This window comes from Sinocyclocheilus anshuiensis, unplaced genomic scaffold (assembly GCF_001515605.1).
Source record: "Sinocyclocheilus anshuiensis isolate Anshui unplaced genomic scaffold, SAMN03320099.WGS_v1.1 scaffold437, whole genome shotgun sequence".
In the NCBI taxonomy this organism is placed as follows: domain Eukaryota; kingdom Metazoa; phylum Chordata; class Actinopteri; order Cypriniformes; family Cyprinidae; genus Sinocyclocheilus; species Sinocyclocheilus anshuiensis.
This window is the reverse complement of record NW_015539902.1, coordinates 532,985-556,417: the sequence shown is the minus strand read 5'-3', so window position 1 is coordinate 556,417 and position 23,433 is coordinate 532,985. Positions and strand designations below refer to the sequence as shown.

At 39.7% G+C, this 23,433-nt stretch overlaps 1 protein-coding gene across 1 annotated transcript in view; it reads left to right on the top strand.

Moving 5' to 3' along the window:
- The first annotated feature begins 1,523 nt into the window (after positions 1-1,523).
- Positions 1,524-23,433, top strand: part of robo3 (roundabout, axon guidance receptor, homolog 3 (Drosophila)) — a 77,775-nt gene continuing 55,865 nt past the window's right edge. Inside the window, exons 1-2 of the mRNA XM_016483097.1 lie at positions 1,524-2,081; positions 15,909-16,235. Coding sequence (XP_016338583.1) covers positions 2,009-2,081; positions 15,909-16,235 — 400 coding nt within the window. The 5' untranslated portion in view covers positions 1,524-2,008. The remainder of the gene's footprint in view (positions 2,082-15,908; positions 16,236-23,433) is intronic.

Sequence of the window (23,433 nt, the reverse complement as noted above, 5' to 3'; positions counted from 1 at the left end):
CAACAAATACAGTTTCATTATAGTGGAGAAAATGGCTGGGATGGAAAGAGTGAAATGCGGTGAATACAAAACAGCCCTCTTTTCCCTCTTTAGTGATTCATTGCTGTTATTTGCCAGGGCTGAATCCACCGTTATCATCCGCCATCATTACCTGACGCAGACAGAGGGTCTTCTGTGTCGTGTCTCATTGTCTGAACCTCATACCACACTGATATACCTCTGATATGGCTTTTCACTTCTGATCTAGTCATTCACATGAAACAATGGCATTTCTGTGATTGATGATTTGCTTAGAGCCCGGAGTCTTCAGGGGCTGATTGATGCTGCTTTTTTGGAGACGGAACAGAATTTAAAGGTAATAGTGAAATGAATTGCACTGTTTTCTTGCGCCTTGATCTACAGGGCTCTTAATTTTAGTGATGATTAAACTCAGGCATATATATATATATATATATATATATATATATATATAGTGCTGTAGTTGCTCTTAAAGGAATAGTTGAATAGTTTCATTCAGAAATCCAGTCATCATTTACTCACCCTCGCGTGTTAAAAACCTGTATGACTTTCTTTGTTCTGTCGAACACAAATGCAGTAATTCTGTAACATGTTCTAGCAACACTTTTCCATACAATGACAGTGAATTGGGTATGAAGGGTTGCCAGCTTCCAAAAATTTCACGATAAAAGGATTATAAAAATTATCCTGAATTCCAAATCTATAACAAATCCATAAAAAAAATCAGTACTCATTAATTTATTTAGCTTATATATTTTTACGTTTTAGTTATATCTTAATAAATATATTTAAATTAAATTAAATTATTATTTTAGAAGATTTGGCTGCTTTTATAATACATTTATTGTGCTTTTATTTTGTCAGTTTTGGAGTTCAGCAACCCTTTTCTGAATTCATTTCCATTGTAGTATGGAAGAGAGCAGAGTAAACATACTTCAAAATATCTCATTTTGTGTTCCACAGAGAGAGAAAAAACGTGGACATTTCCACAGATTTCTCGTTTTTGAGTGCACTATTCCTTTAAATCAGCTAAAATGCTGTTTTTGGATATATTATTCTCAGAAAACGTTTGGTCAACTAAAACTGTCATGTTTTAAAAGGAATTACTCACCTAAAAAATGAAAATTCTTATCTTTTATTCACGCTCAACACAAAAGGAGATGTTAGGCAGAATGACAGCCTCAGTCTCCATTCACTTTTATTGTATGGAATGATACCATGAAAGTCAGTGGTGACTGAGGCTGTCAACTCTGCCTAAACTCTTCTTTTGTGCGCTGAGTGAGAAAGAAAATCATATACGGCTTTGAAACAACTTAAAGTTTAGTAAATAATGACAGATTTTTAATTACTGGTATTATTATCTCTCACAACTACTCCAGAATTGAATTAATTCACTATTTACAGCGATATCTGCAGGCTGAGCGAAATGAAGCGCCTGGCCCTTTAAGAGCTCTGTTACCCCAGTTTGGGTAACTGCTGAAGGGAGTCGGGGGGTGGGTTTGAGCCACGAGACAGTCGCCTGTAGACGCGAGAGTAGTAAATCCGTCCATTCACAGCGAAGGGAAGAGTGCGGGGCAGCGGCGGAGATGGAAATCTGACTGAAGGGGCTGTTAAAGAACGGATACTTTTTACATACTCAAGCAAAGCGAGAAAATAAATATGTTTTGCCCGTGAAATGAATCTTTGAGGAAGTAAGAGCGGCTGAGACGGACTGTGAGCATCACATCTTAGTCCGTTACATTGACTCTTTATCTGTAAAGATCAGCGCTCGAGCGCACAGGAAGCGCACGGGAATATGGAGTATTTGTGATGCTCAGATTATTTTACCCAGTTTTTGTGTGTTTTGGGTCTAGTTTGTAAAGTTCTTCAATGTGACCGCCTGTTCAAACGCGTCTCCTGCACTTCAACCGGATTGTAGCGCTTTTGGGGTGGTTTTAAGGACTGTTTGTCCGGATAAAGGCGACTGAAGTGGACTTTATATCTGAGGGTGATGGAGTTTCGCAGGACTTTAGATGCGCTGCTCGTTGTGTTTGCCATCATCTCTCAAATCTGCGTGTCTCAAGGTAAGCTGGAGAAAATACAACACGACAGCTGGCCATATGAGGATTATGATCGCAAAACATTGTGGAATAGTTGTCGACATCTTCTCTGGTGTTTTTAAATGTAAATTTTGTCTTATGGATGGTGGTATTTTATTGTTGTTGCTTCGGTTGTACGGTGATAATGCACATAATTTATATAGATACAGAACTCATACACAGCAGCAGAACATTTTTTAAAATGTATTATTTACAGTGTTTTTAATATTCAAAACAGTCAATATGTTTTGGGTGAGATATTCTTGATCTTAAGTTATAGTAAAGTCAAACCCCTTAATTTTTGATTAAATTACACAGCATCTCATGTGTCCTTAAAAAGGCATATATACCATATATATACAATGCTTTTAATGTAAACAGATGATTTATAGATGTATCATTAATACACAGTGTTTATACATAAACATATGGCCGAAACAGTCCAGCTGACCCAGTTTACAGTAAATACACTCACTTTAGGACAGATCAGACCTTGAATTTGACGAATTCTCTTTTAGAGCGCATAATATGGAAAAACTACACAGGGATATCTTCTTTATTTAACTATTTTTATCTATTGCAAACTCTTTTTCTTCTGTATTATTTTTTGTTAACCCTTACAGTCCCAAAGACCACTCATTCAGACTCAGGGATAAAGGACAGGCCATTAGTTAGAAATGTACAAATTAGCAAAGAGTTAGAAATGCCATGAAAATGTAAGCTCTACATTGTTTATGTTTACAATGTTTACATTCAAGACCCCTGGCTGCAAACTCTGGCTCTGTAGAGCCACAATCTTGCATAGCTTGAATTGAATCGTGCTTAGATCAGTGGTATTGCTGGCAGTGCTGGCCAACAGAAGCTCTGTTTTATGGGGCAGTAAACATTGCCTCTGAAATATGTCCTCCAATATAACCGCTGACAAAATCTGCCACTGAATCAAGGGTAGCACAGCCGCCAGACGAGGGCTGAAATGACATGCAAAGCTTTTATTTGACTAGATCTATAGTCCAATCTAAATTGTGTTGTCAATACTGTGCTCTTCTTTTGTTTCATGAGCAGATCTGGTCAAACCAAAACCAATTCTGGTTTTTATAACAGGCTCAAAACCATCCAAAAAGTGAGTCTGGATTAGTTCGGTGTAGCTGAATTTATCATTGTCCCGTTCTTTTCCCACACCTCTGACTTAATCCAGCTCAGGTATGTGGCGAGGGCCGCTGGCTATCTCCTCTCACCTTCTCACACCTGATAAGGCTTTTGAAAGAAAAGGCATTGAGTTACACTTCAACTTTTCATTTATAGCTGCCTGATCCTTTCTGAGTGTGATTGTTGTGTACTTGTTGTTTGTCTATGTTACGTTTGTAGCTCGAGGAGGTCTGTTTGCTTGGCTTCTTTTGAAGTCATTTTAAACAGCCACAAACAGCTGTCGGCTCTTCCCGGATTGTCCCCAAACATGCATTTAACGACTACCGGCCTTTGACTCACTCGGTAATGACACCCTTTAAACCAGATGAACCTTAGTTTAAAATGAGAAAATTACTTGTAAGCACAACATTTCTTTTGTATTTTCAATAAACACGCAAGGTTCTGTAGCCGTTACATCCTATACTGTATAAGCGTTTGATTGGCAGCATTTCAAAAGCTCTGCGACTTTTTGTGTAAAGTGTGTCATTTAGGGTTTTCCCTCCATGCACGACAGCTTATTTTGATGTCTTGTGTCTCCAGGACTGTCGTCGCTCCTTAGATCAGAAGCGAAGCATGTTTGCGTGTGTGTCTGTATAAGAGGTGTGACTCAGAGAAGTCTGCGTCTCCCTCTCGATCACACAGTTACTCCCTGTCTCCTCTGTGTAAACAGTGTGCTGTCGAGAGGCTGTCAATAAGGAGGGAGATAAATGCTGCATCTCCTACTGAGCACGCTCTGATGTCTCAGTCTGATTTCTGTCCCGGCACATTCACGCTCTTTACTGGATCCTTGCTGGGAGACAAAACAGCTTGGCAATATCTTTCCAGCACTCTTTTGTTCTTGCCGAGATCATACTTAAGAATTAATAAAGCTGCACCACAAATGTGCTTTTTAATGTGCTTTAAAAAGTGACACCTTTGATTAAAAACACATATTTCACTATGCAAGAGCGTAACTCATCTCCCAAAATAGCAGGATTTAATCACCTCCTCTTTGTGGCAGCTTTTTAATTGGTCAAGTAAGGAAGCCAGAAACACATACGGCTCTGGTTTTATGAGTCTAGCGCTGACAGGAAGTTTGAATTGAACCCTAAAGACATAGACTCTGCTGGCGTTGCTGTGTGGCAGTGAATGGGGACACAACACAATGCCTTGGCATCAATCTGTCCAACCTTGTGTCTCTGGCCGCAGATGAAGACAGTTTAATGGCCTTGCGCATTAGTTCCAGTGGCTGTGGTGACCCTCAAAGCCATGTTCCAAATGGGAAGCACTATACAAAGAATCAGAGAGGCCAAACTAAACTCTATGAGTGTGTTTATGACTAGTAGTTTCAATTATAATTTGTTAGCTATTCAGATTTCTTAAATATGCGTCTGTGATTTGTTTTCTTGAAGTGGTAGCTCGCTTTACATTTGCAGAACTGTTGAACATATTGTGGAAACCTGGATTGAAAAAGTGACACACATACAAAGATTAATTGGTTTAAGTAGAGATATTGTCAGGACATCTGCAAATACATCATTCATTTACATAGCTGTCGATAGGAAAAGTACGTAACGTAACCCACTTTTGACTCTCTTTGGCTGTTTTTTAAATTACTATAGATTGTATCTTTCTTTAATGAATGACTTTTTCTATCTAGCACTCCAACCCAGACTGAGTTCAATATTAAGCCTCCCTGTCAAGAAATATAACTGCCTCTGTATTTAATCAGAAACGTTCTCACCACTTCGATATTGACATGCCCTACAGCGGTGATTCTGTGATTCTCTTTCCCATCCAATAACTCAATAGAAGTCAGTGTGGTTTATATCAACAATAATACAATAAGGGAAGTTCATGGTTGTTTTCTGGGATCTTTCCAGTATGGGGCTTTTCACACATCAGTCTGTAAGAGTAGCAGGTTTTTTTCTTACCATCATTCCTGTCTGTTCATCCATCATCCATTTATGTAACTGAAATAGCAAAAAGACCAATACCTGCTTAATTTAGGAAGTGTGTATATATAGAAAGTGTTTGAGTTTAAGAAGCACATTTATTTAAAGCCTAAGCTTTTGAAACGCATGCAATAGCTGCATTTGTTTGTTGCTTTCCTAATCCAACAGCAAAGTATCACAGTAATCCTCTTTTTTGGACTGATTTTTTTTTCTCCAAGTTCATCTGGCCCTCAAAGGTAGAAGGAATTTTAGTTTTTTTTCCTTCTTTTCACAATAATATACTGTTTAAGGAATTGCAGTTAAACACATACCTTCAAGGTCCAACATGATCTTGTTTCCACACCTTTCGATGGATAGATAATAAAGTTGTTTTACTACCAAGTTACTTTTATTTTAACTTTTATTTACTTGCCATAGCCAGTTTTTACACACATTTGGTGCTTGCTTTTAACTTTAGACCCTGCATACTCATTCCTCCCCACTCTTTAAACATGTAAATATGCCTATTAAGATAAGCTTGTTGAAGACTTTTGATAATTTCAAGTGGGTTCTGCAGTTTATCTGTGTGCCAGTGTGTGGAAAGAAGCTGAGGGGCATTGCAGGGGCCACCTGCATGCCAAGGCGACATACCACTTACATACCCAGACGAAGAATCCTTAGTATCTCCAGGCCTGGAGCACAGTTCCCATGGCATGACTGCTCAGCCACTCTTTTAGTTATTGGATCACTTTTGGGCAAAAAATTAAGATATTCCTCTTGATCCATGCCTTCTGACAAACAACACAGTATGACTGCTCATTATCAGGACCTGCTGAGCCTATAGATTACCACACTCTCACACTGAGTAACAACTCACTCCAACTCTTAAACAGCTGGCTTGTGCTTTGAGTGTTTACATGGTGCAACTGTGTTGTCCTTGGAGAAACAGAGACCTCTGGTCTGTGTTTTATTCGCTCTGTTTACTAGTTGATGCAAACAGACCTGGCTAATAGTGTATATAAGTGTGTGTTTGGGCACACTGTAAACAAAAGGGCCCGGGGCCGTGTGTGCTCTCTCATCAGGAGCTCCAATTTAATGACTCAGTCTCTATCTGCATGGGCACTGCTATTAGATTACCTTCATTAACACACACTTCTTTCTCGTTCTCTTCCCTCCTGGCGCCTATGTTTACACACTTTCATGCTGTTCAACTTCGTTCCTGTGCTCCTACTTAGCGTTGAGTCCCCGTTATCCTCATCAGTCGTGATCTTTGTGTTGTTTCAGTAAATAACAGTTGCTGGGTTCAGAGGGGTATTAGACATGGACATTACGTGCGCGGTTGTTGTTTAATGGCCGTGTAGATCAAAACCGCAGCTTGGCAGAGCTGGAATTTGTCCTTGATTGCAATGCAAAGAATGTTGTGAATGTTTTTATGTGGTGTCAATATTCTTTGTCTTTGTCTCTGTCAGAGCGATTGAACTGTTAACAGGCTGTTGTTCGTGTCTCCATAGACGTGTGGCAAGACTTTGATATTATCAGCTCTATTCTATGCCAAATAGTTTCTCTTACTGCAGGAATCTGCTGCTTTCCTTGCTGAAAATACCATGACTTATGCTTTTTGCCGGCTTGTACTGAAGGACCAACAAACTAGAGAGTTTTTCGCTGTATGTTTTATACTATGATGTTACTTGATATTTGATATATTTTAATATTTAATATTAGTGTGTGTGTGTGTGTATATATATATATATATATATATAATTTTACTGTTTTGAGTTCATATTTAAACTTTTTTTATTTTACATTACAAATAGTTTTAGTTAATATACAGCTTTTACATTTTTTTAGATATCTTGTCTGTTGAAGTTTTCTCGTAAACGATTTGTGCAGTATAGAGACTAAGAATGCAAATTAACTCTTAAATTTCGAATTTTCAGTCTCTAGCTCTCAGACTGGAGTCAGAAATGAACCAGTGCTTGGGCAAAACTGCCACCAATAGTGACAGAAATGCCCCAGTTACCCAAAATAGGGCTAAAGTGCTCCCTGAGGGAATTCTCTTTTATCTCAAACATTTGATATATTTGATATATAAATTAAAACATTTTACACTACCAAAGCATGAAAGTCTGAAACTGCCATTGCACTCCCTAGCAGTGTATTATAGCATTCAGTTGAACTCATCTGATATTTGTCGTAATATTATATTCTGTTTTAAATCTAAAAATGGAAAGTAGTCATTAATTTGGCTGCTAAAGCTATGCATTCACTTTGTCAGCATATTAATTCACAGCATTATTATGCAGTCCATTAATTAGTCTTTTATCTCATATGCCTTTCTCAAGAAGAAAATTCTTCCCTCCCTACATGTCAGTCTTGTATCCAGCCATGCCAGGACTGCTCATGTTTATGACCGACCCAGTGAGTCATTCTTATGCAAAACACCCACCATCTCGATGAGCACCACTCGACTTAAATGTTAAACCTGTTAAATGCGTGAGTCACTAATTGAAAGCAATTCAGCTGTGTATTTCACCAGCGCAGTGCCATATGTTGCAGATCTTCAGAAACATTCACAGGTTAAGTCCAGCGCTAAGGGAAGCCTAGGGGTTTTCCTACCCCTCTTTTTGGTCATTTCCTCCTGCAATCATCAGCCATCAAAGCAACAAGAACACATCCTGAATGTGATATGTTATCTTCTGGACCTCAGGGGGAGATATGTAGAGTTCCCGCTGTTCTGGGAGCAGACAAATGTTGAATATAGGCCTAATCATCGTCCCTTTCGATGCATGCTTTCCCCGAGCATGTATTTAACATGAAGCCCATCCGTACAGTGCCAACTACGCCCTAGTCCTTTTCATCTCTCTCTATTTGACTTTCAAAGATCCAGTTCATGAATAGTCAGGTTGGCTCTCGATTGAAGGCCCCGGCCATTGAAGATTGAAAGAATTTTAAAGCGGCTGTATAATTTTTGATGAGAAGAAAGTGACTTCAAAGCCCGCTTACACTTTGTTTTACCTTTTCACTGGAATTTGACCTGAAGCTGAAAAATGGCAGTCTTAAGGGATCAGGAGACGAGGCGGTCTTCTGAGGGAACTTCGCTTGTGCTTAAAAGCGACTGGTGTGAATAGCAGAAAAAAGATCAGGTTTGGGAAAACATCTAGATCTTCTGTACAGTCAGATTCCTCAGCCTGGAACTTCACTTCCTGCTAAATTTGTGGTTCTGTGTGGGCCTCACCTAGCAATGCTGGGGTCAAGCGGAAAGTGCCTGTTGGGATTAATCCAGCGGAATGTGATGCACCACTAGGAGGACCAGGAAGCTGATGCTATCTCAACCAGTCGTGGTATGCTGGTCGCCCCAACCAGGCCACTTCCATTAACGGGGCACTGAAGAGGTCCAGACAAAACCGAGCAGCTGGGATGGAGCTCCACTGTCGCCACCATGCACAATTGATCTTTTATTCCCTACTTCTTCCTCTATGGGACACGTTGACGCCCCCTTGAGATATGCGATATGCCATTGACATGTATTCCAGATGTGTTTTTCTTTGGTGAGGAGAGTTTGAATTACAGGAGGCAGGGGCGTAGATTACGCGGGGGATGCGGGGGACGTGTCCCCCCCACTTTTAATATCACGTAAATTCGTCCCCCGCACTTTTTCGGGCAAGTGTGTTCGCATAGAGGTTTTCAAGAGCCGGTGTGAATAAATATAGATTTAAATTCAAAGAGACAGGATAGTCTGTGCATGATCTGATGTTTTATTCGGACACAGAATAAGGCGAGATGAACATCACGGAGCGCTAAACACTGCAGTGTATGTTTCATTCATACTCGAAGCTGGAGAGCGCTCTCGCGCAGAAAGTCGTATGAGGAAATTCCTAATATGGACAAAAGCGTTCAGCTATCGGAAGAGACTTCTTTATAAAACATTAAAAATCTTACTGTTCAAAAACTGTTGACTGGTAGGTTATATAGATTACAGAAACGTTATATTGTAATGCTTTATATACAGTATATATATATATATATATTTTTTTTTTTATTATTATTTTTTTTTATAATATATATAACATTTCTGTCCCCCTCACTTGAATAAGGCGAGATGAACATCGCGGAGCGCTAAACACTCATGCAGTGTATGTTTCACTCATACTCGAAGCCGGAGGGCGCTCTCGCACAGAAAGTCATATGAGGAAATTCCTAATATGGACAAAAGCGTCCAGCTATGCTGTATGAAAACAGTTTTCAGAAAAACAGAAACGTTTGGAAACATGAAGACTCTAAACATACGATTGCGACAATATGGTTTAATTGTGTTTGTCAAGCCATCTCCAGGTAATAAATAAAGTATATATATAGATTACAGAAACGTTATATTGTAATGCTTTATATACAGTATATATATATATATATATTTTTTTTTTTATTATTATTTTTTTTTATAATATATATAACATTTCTGTCCCCCTCACTTCTGAAATGATGGCTACGCCCCTGACAGGAGGTCAGGGAAAACAGACTGTGGTATTATTGTACTGCCTTCGGAGAGGGTTCGCAGAATCTGAATGAACCCGGGCAAATGTGTCTCAGAGTACTGATACATATCTGAGTATATGGCAACACAAAAAGACAGCTATTCCCAGAGAAAAGCAAAGGATTCCTCACAGCCTCTACTAAAAATGCCCCACACTAAAGGAATGAGCTAGTTTGGCAAGTCCAGGGTGACCAGGAGGTTATTTTTTTTACGCCTCAATGGCTTGATCACCTGAGGCAACTCCGAACTCAGTGTTGTTTGAGATCGCAGGGTTTAGGGTCAGTACTTAAAGAGAACCACTGAAAGAACCGTATTTACTCCCCTCCTCTTTTCCGCCAAGTCTTCTCTCGGGAATCCACAGAGGGATCAATACCTTCAGCTGGATGTTGCCACTGCCCAACAAGAAGGTTCGTTTAAAGTACTGTTTATTTTGTGAAGTGAGAAGGTTCTCAAAGCAATGGAGTGGCCAGATGAGCCTTTGTGTGAAGATAAAATCTGATGTGTCAGGAAGTCCCATTTGCACTACTCTAAAGATTAAGGATTTGGGATTGGTTGGGTGAATCTTTTAAGTGTGACAAATATGCAAAAAATTTAAAAAACAGGAAGGGGGCCAACACTTTTTCACACCACTGTATATCACAAAGTGTTTTGTGCAGTAAGTAGGAATGTCTATCTATCTACTAACCAGTACCCTTTGCATTCATGTTAAATCCCCTGTATACAAGTACACTATTTTAACAAAGAGAGTATTTCATCCCTTTGAACAACATCAAAGCTCATGTAATGGACACACAGCCCCTGAACCCACAATGGTACGTAGACTTTGTTTTGCTAAGGCTCCATGACTCGATGCTGTCTCTTCCTGTTAGAATGAGAAATCCTCTTCATCCCCTGCAGTAAACAACATCTTTTGCTGTTTCTTAAGCAGGAAGCACATAAGCAGCTCTTGCCACAACCCCTAAAGGTGTCAGGTTGCTCTGTAGAAGCTGTCATGGAATTTCTGCACTTGCCACTGCACTTAATCCATCCCGGTTCCCACCTCGCAGGGTTGATCCAGGCAGAAACACTCTCGTCCCAGAGGAAAACAGCAGCCCTCCTGTGTAATTTCCTTTTTGCATGTGACCAGCTTCACTTTGTCCTCTCACCATCAGGAGCCACAGGAGTAAAGAGCATAGCTTTATGACCCCGGGTTTGTGTTCTTTCTCAAGAGCCCCTTTGTTGTTTGTAAATGCAAAAAAACAGATCGGTTAAGAAAGAGTGTCGGAAGGAACGCCCCCCACTTCTTAATTTAACTTAGGGTAATGAATGCACATTTGCAAATCAATTCCCAGATTCCAGTGAAAAAAGGAGGGGTGAGGTTGTAAAATAATCAACTATTTAAGGGGGGCGGGAAGCCACTCAAAAGAATTGCAGATGAGGATTGGAAGAAATAAAGTTGGCCATTTTTGTCTTTGGTGTTAAGCTTTGTGCTTTTATGTAATACTGAAGCTTGACATGCTGCAAAATTGTTTTAGATGTCAAAGTTCTTCTGGATCTTGTCTTATTCATCTAAGTAAAAAAATGCTTTTGTTCAAGATTTGATACTAATTTTGTCCCGCGCTGATAATTCCTCCTGCATTTTAATTTGCGCTTCTTTAGAACTACTTAATTCATCTTTCTTCTTGTGACCTCCAGGTTTTCACACATACTTCAAGGGATGGAGACAATTATTAGATCGACATCTGACCTTTCCTTGTATGGTTGTCATGGAGATCCTTTGGCATTGACACCTTCTCTTGGAAAATTCTGAATATTTGCATATGTCGCTGCACTTGCTGTTTGTGAAAATTTCCCAGAGCATGTCTTGTTACTGCAACATGGCTTGCATCATCTGTCTTTGTTTAACTGGGCCGTGTTTAGAGATCTTATTTCCTCCCCAACACTGGAGATAATTATTCTTAGTGCCAAAAGCCCCTTGGGATTGATCAGAAGGATAGCCAGATGCATGTATTTCCTCCCAGAGCCGGCTCACCTTCCCCCCTCTTCCTTCACATAACAAGGTCAAACCCCTATTACAGTACAAGGGCTTGATACCTTTAAGAGCAGATGAGTTGTAGTTGCAGCACCTCCCTTTATCCCTGAATCAATCTAACTGCTGGAACCATTACTAGCATGTCACACAGTGAGATTGCCACTTGTATGTGTTCTTCCAGATAGGACATGCTCTAAATTCAGCAGCATTTATTGGATGTAATCCTTAACAGCTGGACTGAAGTTGTGCTACTGTTGTAGCATAGAATTAGCCTAGATTCAACAAAATTCAAAATTGAAGAATGCTCTATCTATCTATCTATCTATCTATCTATCTAGTAAGATATATTTCTTTTTTAGTTAAAATAATAGTTATATTCTTTTTTTGTGAATTGTAATTGTACTTTACTAAAATTTGAATATCTTTTTTGATTTTGAATTCTATTCCAAATAAATTTTTGTGATGATGCAACAATGACCGATCAGGCAATTGACAATTCTGTCAACTGTCCTGAAACGCGAGCTAAAGTCTTCTATTGCAGCGTGCAGCAGCTCTAGATGCGTCGATGTGAAACGAAAGTCAAAGAGAGAAGACCCGGTACAGCTGAATCACTTACGCTGTTTTCATCTGATGGTTTGTGTGGATTTATTTAGTCATCTAACCTACACGCTATATTGAATAAAGGTTTTGCAGTAATTTCCCTCATTTTAAAGTCGAAAGCTGCGGGAGTGAGTAATGCGATGTATGCGCAATCCCGCAACGAAATTCAGGATCTGATTAAACATAATTCTATTATACAGAGAATTGTGAAATAGATTTTCATGACTTTTCAAAAACTTTTTGAGTTTATTTATTTTTACAAAACTTTCTAGGCCTGGAAATTGCTGTTCAATGACTTTTCCAGGTTTTTTATGACCGTATGAACCCTAATGTGATGATCGGGTGCGGGTCGGGTGCGGTTATCTAAATCAGACAAAAATACAGGTGCGGGCGGTTGGCGGGTGGATAATTTATTTGAAGCTGCGGATTCGGGTGACGTTTTAGCTCATCCGCGCATCACTACTTTGCATCTCTTTCCCTGTCTTACATCTCCTCTGTGGCAGGTTGGGAGTGTTTGGTCTGTTTTATTTATAAGCCTGTTCTTGGATTCTTACCCCACTGTTTCTCCTCCACCCCCTGCCAACCACAGTCTGTTCGGCAGTCCATAAGTGTCCGCTAAAAGCTATTAGCCAAACCTTGGCGGTCTCCGCTCCCTTAACCCAGCGGGGCCATGGGGCTTTTTGTTTTGAAAGACTGGAAGGGCAACAGTTCTGGGGATTCGGAGGTGAACACAAAGCTTGCGGTTTGGTCTTTGCCGTCTCTTGTGGATGAAGTCCAATGTACTACAACTGTAAGGTCACTGTGTCATGTTATTCATGGCTGGGGTAAAGTGGTTGGGAAATGGGTTTGTTTTAAGTTACATTAGTCTTTGGCCCAGGGGTGTTTATCCACTCGACTGAATATGAAGTAATAAAGCAAAGTAAAGCTTTGCAGATCTGAATGGCAAGAAATAATCCTTAAAAGCACTGTTTTTTAATGCCATGTTGCTAGTTTATCTCCATGTGCGTGAAATGCATTACTGTGTTTTTCTTGTAATCCTGTGTAATTTTTGTGTATTTTCAGGTTGTGATGGACGTTTCCCCAGGGGGATGTCTGTAGCTTTTTTTTAGAGCTATCACACGTGATTCATTTCCAACTGAAAGATATTTTCACCATCCCTCACTCTGACTGCTGGAAATCACAGTCTCTCTCCTGTCACAAATTTTAAACCCCAGTATAATTGTTGCCGCCGGGATCGGTAATTATTTAAAAAAAAACAAAAAAAAACACCATGCACAATGACTCACTTTCATCCCCAGATATCTCCCGATGGCTGAAATTCCCCGGTCTTGTTGAGAATCAGTTTGTGTTGTTGTTATTCATCCGTAATTGTCCTACCACCACACTGTCATTCAAATTGGGAGAGAGAAAAGCAATTTCAAAGCTTTCTGAAAGCCTACCTGAATTACCATACCACCGGTTTCTCCTTCCTCCCCCCCTCAACAACTGTGTGAAACAAAAAACCCTTGGCAGTCAGCATGAATTCATATGCGCCTTAAAACAGAAGACAAATTATATATACATATCCCAGCATTCCAGCTACTGCGGGATTGAAATTCATTTATGTTTTCTTTGATAGCTGTTGAATATAGAGCATGTCATTTTCATACTGCCAGTTTATGACATGCGTATGAGCAATACATATGTATAACTTCTTAATTTTACCTAGTCGAGTGTTGGTGGAAATTGTATTTTACATCCTTGTCAACAGTGACGTGAATAATCAACTTGTAAAGATAGCATTGGTAAAGCAGGTGCTGGATCCAAGACTGTGCATCTTATTGGCTAACCTCCAACTGGAATTAGGCTAAGAGCAGTTTTTTGGTGTAAAGTGAGAATTTATGCTCTTTGCTTGGAATAATTAAATTTTTTTGGCAGATTATTAGTCATCAAATAACTTTATTTATACAGATTTTGTACACCACGTGTGAAGTTTCTGACGACCATGTCATGTCCACACTCAAAGCAACTATTTTGCATGGAACATCACAAGCACAAAACTTGTTTAATGTCTAATTGACAATTATGTGGAACTTGATTAGAGGAAGTATATAAAGAATCATACAAATATAACATTTAAAAAAATGCTGAATGAAATTGCTGTTAATAAAATTGAATCGAATTGTATATTGAATTTGCAAAAACTGTCAAATTAGAAAGCTGTGAATCATGAATCAAAAAGATTTACAACTAGGGCTGGGTATCGTTCAAAAATTTTCGATACCGATACCTTGACTTCGATACCGGTTCCTGAACGATACTTCTTTCGATACCAATTTTATGAAATCAATTTTAACAAGATTACATTATCTAAAAAGAAAAACTTTTTTTTTTTCAGCTTGTTGATGTTTATACAATCTCAAAGACTCATCTCCTGAGCCACTGCACAAAAGAACAAAATGTAACCAACACAATAAATCAGTTCAAATAGTTTTAATAAAGCTCAAATAGTCTTCAGTTTACACATCTGTTAGGCCTCTGACTCAGAGGTAATAACATATTTAATTTCAGCAACATTACATGGCCAAAACACACATTAGACGGCAATCGGAAGTTATTACAAACACTCAATGGAGGTTTAAAGTGAGTTTTGAGTAAAAGCGGAATATAAATCTTATTTATTGTCTATGTAGCATGATGCTACAGTTTGCATGAATTGCCGAATCGCTCTCGCGGATGTCAAACACTGATCGATCTGCGCCACACCTCTTCTAGTTGAACACACTGGCTAGTGCTGCAGGCTTAAGGCCAAAGTATTATACAGTATCCACATTACGTCATTTTCGTCATCAGGAGGGCTCGAGGACAGCCGCGCACCCTGTCCGCGTGCAGGCAATTTTTTGAGACCGCCCGGACAGTCCGCGTACAACAGCGCATGCGCAAGGTGAAAGTTGAGACAGAGCACAAGTCAAACTGCGCCTGTGTCGAGCTCGTCCGTCCGCACTCATCCGCGGTTGAGTATAATTTGAAAGTTCTGCGGACGTGGCTGAGCATGAGATGGAACGGAACGCGGAAAGTGAAGTATACCCGGGCCTTTATTGGCTCACTGACGCTGATGAGATTAACCCCTTAGGTATGAAAATTTGGTAACGAACGACGAGACGTTTTTCGATACTCGATGGTATCGAGGCAATTCGGTCGGTGCCTAAAAAGTATCGAACTCGATACCCAGCCCTATTCACAACTGTACTTGTATTGCATGTTGCACTGTATCGCATCTGGGGTTGCACTTTATTTTAAGGTGTCTTTGTTACAATGTAATTATATATTTAAGTACGGAGTAATATTAATTAATTACATGTACTTACTATGTGGTTAGGGTTAGGATTAGGGTCTGGCTTAGGGTTGCTTGCGTGTAATTATGCATAATTTATTGTTATTTTAATAGTAAGTACATGTAACGTGTAACAAGGACACCTTAAAATAAAGTGTTACCGCATTTAAGACACTCTGTTATTGTAGTTGTTTTTATACCAAATTCTCTCAATTGCATGTAATGCAAATAGTGACCACCGATTCTCTCTCTCTTACAGGATCTCGGCCGAGGTTGGAAGATGCCGCGCCACGGATTGTCGAACACCCCTCAGACCTCATTGTTTCCAAGGGCGAGCCCGCCACGTTGAACTGTAAGGCCGAAGGTCGGCCGACCCCTATAGTGGAGTGGTACAAAGATGGAGAGAGAGTCGAAACGGACCGTGAGGATCCACGCTCGCACCGCATGCTCCTCCCTAGCGGTTCCCTCTTCTTCCTCCGAATCGTTCACGGAAGACGCAGCAAGCCTGACGAAGGAGTGTACGTGTGCGTAGCGAGGAATTACTTGGGCGAAGCCGTCAGCCGTAATGCCTCTTTGGAGGTCGCAAGTAAGTCGGCTCATTTGTACTCTGATCCTTGCCTCGCACTCTCTTCCTCAATCTCTCCGACTGCAATTTTCTGCAGTGCTCATCTTTTTTCCGCCGCTTCTATAAAGCTTTCCCATTTTGTCCTGCTCTCCTCATCTTTTTCCCTTCTCCTCCATCTCCACTCGATCTTGTTTAGTCTTCCACTCGCTGCGGCGACCCATAACCATCGTCCCTGGTGGAGGGAAGCACTGAGGTCATTGTTAGTTTTAGAGGAGGTAATCTGATTTGTGGTATTAATGTAGATGGATGATAGCTGGTATTCGAGATAAATTCAACCCCCAGAAATAGCCAAGAGAGAAGCGTAATGCTGGCGGCTTCCAGGTGACAGATGTTAGCTTAAAAAAAATCCACTAGCATCTCAGTGTTTCTCATGGAATGGCTCCAGGTTTTAAGAGCAGGGCTTCCCATATCCAATACGCGCTAATTAAATGCTGATGACACTATTTGATTTCGGTCATTAGATTATTGCCAATTTCATTATGCTTCCGCAACATTATGTTTTTGTCATGCGACCTCAGAGCTTTCTGATATAGAATTGTTTCTAGGTGGCCTGCAGACCTTAAATGGTTTTGTCAAAGGACAGATCCTCACCTGCTTGAGTATTTCACCATCTGCTCCGAGATATCAGCGAGACGTAATGGTCCCCACGTTCTGGCTCCGCTTGGAAAGAATAGCACCATTCTCACACAATTCAAAGCCAGAACGCAGATTCAGTCTCCAGCTACTCATAAATCCTGTCTATTAAATTCCTCTTCCATGCATTCTTATTGCAAAACGCTTCAAAACCCAAAGCATTTACAATTCACTCACACTCTGCTATCTAATTAGGATCTGAACCTCCCCGTTGAGCTTCAATATCTTTATTTAAAAGGGAAAGCAAAGAAACTGTATTACTTTTGATGTCTTCAGGATTAATTGAAGTTGGTGCAGCTCTCCAAAGCTGGAAATAATGGTTATTTGCTGCATGATGATATTTATTCTCATTCTTGAGGAGTGTTTTCAGATTGGATTTCTTTTCAGTTTGATTTTTATTTCTTCTTTCTAATCAGCAGTGAAAGTTATATTTCTCTCATATTTCCATATCAAATATTTTTGAGTTTTCAGATTGGATTTGAACAATAACTCCATTCAATTATAGGACTGACTGTTGGATGCTGTTACCAAAACCATTAACCTACATTTCAGATTAATTTATTAGTGATATCCCACGCCTAAAAGACACTGTGCTGTTTCAAAACAACAAGTTCATTGTAAGTTCGTGATCCATGAGGGTTACAGAACAGATGGTCTGTTGAATAAAACATTTTTTATTGTTGCTGAGAAAATTAGTTTTCCAAAGTTGCATTAAAGATGGTGGTTTTCATCCAGAATACGATAGAGACTCTCAATTTAATGCTTGGAAATGTGTATGTCTTGGTAACTCCTTTTACAGCAGCATCTAAAAAATATGTTTTTACCTCAGTGAACCGAAAACAAGCTAAACGCATAATCAAGCATCTGAAATTCCCAAGCTTACCCCTACAAATGAAAGGTTTTTGGATGAGTTCTTCTCACATTGAGCAGAAACGTTTGCAGTCTATGTTCCTCAAACGAGACTGTCATTATCATTAACTGTAGACTGAATGTGCGCAGTGGAAAGAATTCTGATACACAAATAGTTCTAGAACCCCACAGGAGTTGATTCTAGGTCTAGATTCCTAAACCGCACATCCTTGCCAACTGTCTGTCCTGTCCTTTATCCATGCCCCCATCATCCAGGTGGCCTATATCATTAGATATGTTTGGCTCTCCTGTGAGATGACAGTGCGACATTTCCTCTCTAGGGAATGGTGGCCAAAAACAAGAAAAAATCACATAGATAAAAATATACATTGATAGTATAGCTTAGTCAGTTGTCAGTCTAAAATATGATATATATTCATTATATACTTCCTTTTACAATGCAAATTTCCCTAATTAGTTAATTGAGGCTATTTATACAAGACTAAATTGATTATGAAATCATAACGTGTACATTAACATATGAAAGCCCACATTTACACCCCAACTCATTGTTTCAATCCTGACTTCTGTGGAACAAAAAAGAATATAGTTTGACAAATGTTTTAACTGTTTTTGTCCATTTAATGCAAGTCAGTGGGGTTCAAAACTACAGTGATTTTCAGAATAGCTTCTTTGGTGTTCCACAGTAGAAAAAATCCATACCGGTTGGAACAACATGAGGGTGAGTAAATGTTGACAGAATTTCCATTTTTGGTTGATCTATTCCTTTAATATCCCTTTAATGCAATAAAAGTTCAGAATAGCTTTATTTTGATGGAATAAGCTCTGTGGGCATTGTGGTGATGAGATTTGGGCACATAGTGCCAGCTCTATGCATGGAGATAATCTTTCTCCATCGTGGCATGGATCCATCAGCCAGGTGGTGGGCGGGAGACGGGAATGAGGGGTCTGCTGCCAGCCATAGAGCTTGTCTGGTTCACAGGTTTTGGGGGTTTGGCAGAGAGAGGTATATATATATATATATATATAGCGAGAAAGGGAGGTAGAAAGATAAATAGAAAAGAGAAGGAGGGAACCCATATGCCAGGCGTGTTGATCTGCCATCAGCAGGCAGCATGTCGTACATTAGGAGGGCACAGATCTTCGGTCAAACGCGAGATGTTCTGGTGAGAATAAACAGGCTCTTGGCCCGGCATGCGTGGGAGGGACCGAATTCCCAGAGAGTGTTTTAACAGCCTGTTTATATACGCTGCTTTTGAAGGCGGTATTTACGGTCGAGGAGTTGAGTTATGTCGGTACGGTTACATTACTCAGATGATGAAGCCGGAGCTGGGATGATTTACAGTGACAGAACTCTCACACGTTAAATGATAGATGAAAGGGAATGGATCTGTGATAGTTCATCTGTGGTTTGTGGTTTATTACTTTTTAAATGATGCTCAGCGTTTGGTGTTGCCCCTCTTTATACTTTTGCATGGCTTATGGGTAAACATCAGCCATTTGGAGCTTCTAATGAAAGTTGTTTTGGGGGGTCAGGACTGTTTCCAGGAGAACAGGTGAAGACGGAACAGCAGCTGTTCTATGGAATGTTGGTGAAAGGAAGATATGATACTCTTGTTCTTGTTTTGATTAGCTGTGAGAGGCGGGAAACTTTCACACTTTTCCACTTATGGGGAGGGTCCCAAAACCTGTTGTACTGCAAAAACACAGGTCAGCAGCCAGTTTGGTCTGAATTGTAACTAAGGGTGCTTTCACACCTGGCCCGTTGTTTCGGAACCTGGCGCGTTTCCCCCCTTAGCTTGTTTCGTTTGGGCATATGTGAACTCGTTTGGGCATAATTGTAACAATCGCGCTCGGATCTGCGCCAAAACAATTGGTCCGAGATCGCCTGAACGAGGTGGTCTCGGCTCGATTGAAAACGAACTCTGGAGCGGTTCGGTTGTAGTGAGAAAGCAATCCGATCTAACGGACCAACGAACCAGGCCATATCACAATGTATAATGGGTAATTGCGTAAGTTCCATGAAAAGCAGTAGCTTTGTTGTTTTGCTAATACTTCAAAATGAATCTGTGAATGTCTGTGGGTGAGCACGTCTTCGCCATTCAAAATCAAAGCACACTTTTTTATTTTATAATGCCGTCTTACTGCTCTTCTTCGTAGTAGGTGCATTTAAAAAAATGTTTTTACGATGAATCCTGGACTCCTGCTCAAAATGATAAATGAATATTACGACAGCTACAAAAAAAAACCAACTATAAGCCCACGAAGCTGTTGTCGTTCCATCCTGATGGATGACATGCGTGACAGCTAAGTGGAATCCCGGAAAATAAACCGTGGAACTTTGACCAATGAGAGAACAGTTTACTCACGCGTGACTTGTATTAACAAATTTGGTCTGTTTAGAAACTTTGCTGTGTGAAAGCGAACTGCACCAAGAATAAAAAGCAACATTGTAATAATTTTAATCCCTGTTTCGGAACAAAGCAATCAATCCACAGGTGTGAAAGCACCCTAAGATTGTCGTGATTTCAGCAACCTAGTTGAAATTTCATGATTCTTGACACCACAGCAAAAACTATTCTATTAAATGCCTTCCTTTTTTTTCCAAGTTTATATTTAGCTAAGTTTATTTGTTTATTTATTTATAGTTAGTTAATAATATATACTAAATATTTATTTAAACAATTGTTTTACTATTTTAGATTTAAATATACATTTTTATATAAATATATTATCTATTGAATCATTTTTTTATTTAATTTAACAATATTTTTATATATTGTATCAAATAATAATAATTATAGATTAATAATCATTAAATTATAATTAATTAAATTAATAATTGATTGAATATATTGTAAATGTAATATTAAAATAATAAAAATACCAGTAAGGTCTGCAGAAAACCTGAGTTGGGCCATTCTGCTGGTGATGATAGGGTTTGCTTATGGGTCACTCTGCACCTCTAGGGTTTAAGCTGGAGACATCCTGACAGATAAGCCTATTTATGTGAAGCCCCTCAGTCCAGGACAAAACTAAAGTAATAGTGGCTTATGTTCAGCAGGGCATGCTGTCCCCCTCTGGGCCGCCTGCCCTCTGTGCTATTAACCTTATTGCCTTGGATCTAGACTCGTGTGGGTGCTGAAGGGTGGCCTGGAGCAGTTAAGACTTTGAAACTCCTCAGTATAAATTGATTATGAAACCAGCAGAAAAGAGCATTGTAAAAAACATTATAAAGGTTTTTAATTAGATTTGAGCAGTCTTTTACTGCAGCTCTAATGCATCGACACACCCTACATAAATCAGATTTCTGTGATCCGACTTCCCGTTTCGTCTTGACTCAGAAGACAATTTCAGTCCCGCAAAGCTGCTAAAACTTCATTCAGACTTTGATGAGATGCATCCACAAAGTAGATTTATTATTCCAGAGCCTTCGTTGTGAATATGTGAGCTATTAATCTTCCTGAATTTGCCAAAGAGGTGCCAAGTTGCAAATGCATTTTTCTAGCAAATGCATATTAACCAGCAAAGCCGACCCAGGTCTCTCCAGACGTGCATGTGGCTGCGTGTGTGTCCGTGCAGTAATAATGAGATCACTTAGCCCGTCGAACTCCAGGGGTCAGGGAGACTGCTGACGGTGGGGTCATTCGGACACGGGGCGACACAGGCCTTCTGTCCCCTGGCTATTTAACTCTCTCACTACCTAATGAATGTTTTAAAGCCAGCCACGAGTAACACAGATCAGACATATGAACACAAGGCCACCTCGGAGGGAGAGAAAGAGAGATATGCAGTAAAGATAGTCATAATAAACTGTGTGGGGGGGGATATTAATGGAAATGAGAGAAAGAGAGAGAGTGCTTAGCTGAATGAGCAACAGGTGGTACAAGGAGGAGTTTAGACTAAACCCCCACTCAACTTGATAAGCAGGGGTGCATCTGTGAGCTTTTGTATAGTCAGGGTTATGACCAGAGCAGACAGGACCCAAGGGACAATGCAACCCACCTCTGACACCCTAGGGAGCCACCATCCACTTTCAGTCATTGCCACCATCTCTGAGACATCAACAACTCTCATTTGTCTCTCTGTAGTTACACCTCAGTTTACTTGGTTTGAATGTAGAATTAGTAGTTACATTTATTATTAGTATGTTTAATCATCATCATCTAAATAAATATAATCTAAATATACTGTAATAATAAAAACAGCAATAATAATAATTAGGTCTGTTATTACATCTAAATACAATTCAATAATAATAATAAATAAGTAATTCTTCTAATAATAATAATAATAGTTGCATGTACATTGCGGCTCATCCAATTAGATTTTAGAGTCTGAACTTTCTGGTTTATAACATTTAATTTGCACTTTTTGCTCATGTCCCTCATGAAACAGTCGTTTCACTCTGTGGTTGTGGTTAAATGAATGTGTAATCATTGTTGTTGACTTAGGGAGAGCCTGACCACCATAGGGACTGTTTAATTGCATCTATTCATTTTCTTAACAGAGATCATAAAATTGTAATTGTCCATTTTAATGGCATACTAAATTGCAAGGTGAGTTTAAGGGCTTCCTGTAGGACGGCATATTTAAAAAATAAAAAAAAACTTTAGCCTTATTTTTAAAACACCTCAGATCTTTAGAGTGGGGAAACAACATTTAAGCTTAAAATGAAGTTAGTAAGCCTGTTTAAGTGCTGTGATTGATGGGAACCGGTCGTCGGTATGCTAAATTATTTTCCTTCCACTGCATATGTGGCTGTGCAATCCATATACCCTGAGAGTTTGTGCAGGCACCAGCCCTGGAATGATTTATTGCCTCTCTCTCGTTGGCATTGCCAGCTGGCATCGGAGAAATGGGAGAGAGCAATGAGCCAGGATATTGGTCTGTGTTTAGAATGTAGGAGAGCATAGAAACACACACTGCAAGCAAAAGCAATACTTGCTTAAGCTGTTACATTTCTGTTGGCCTTTACTTCCTTTTACCGGTTTTGGCCCCTTAGAGCAGTGGTTCTCAAACCTCTCCATGAAGGTACCCCAGCACTGCACATTTTGTATGTCTCCCTATATCTGACACACCCACTTCAGGTCTTGCAGTCTCCACTAATGAGCTGATGAGTTGAAAATAAAAATATATATATATATATATATATATATATATATATATATATACATATATACATATATACATACATACATACAAAATAATATATAATTTTAATATATGTCATATCAGCAAAAAAATGCAAAATAAGTCCCAGATCACCTGCTGGTTCATTTTGGACAGTTGGACATTTCAGTTTCCCCAGATGGTTGTGGATCACTATTGGGGGACGTTTCATTAGCGAAAAGAGGGGCGATGATGGACAAAGACATAGAGTTGGGTCCCGTCCTCTCATTAAGCTCGAGAAGTGCAGACCATCGCTAGATTAAAGTAATCCTCTTTCTTTCCAAAGACCATGTCTCTATTAGCCTCCACCGTGGTCGGCCACACGCGCCGGATTAGACCACATCACTAATGGACTTATTGTTGTCGGTATCTGCATACAAAAAGACCAGCTATGGGGGGGCCTGGGGCTCTCCTCCTGGATGTTCCATCAATACAGAGATCCTCCCATCCCTCATCCCCTTATCTCCTCTACTTTTGTTCTCCA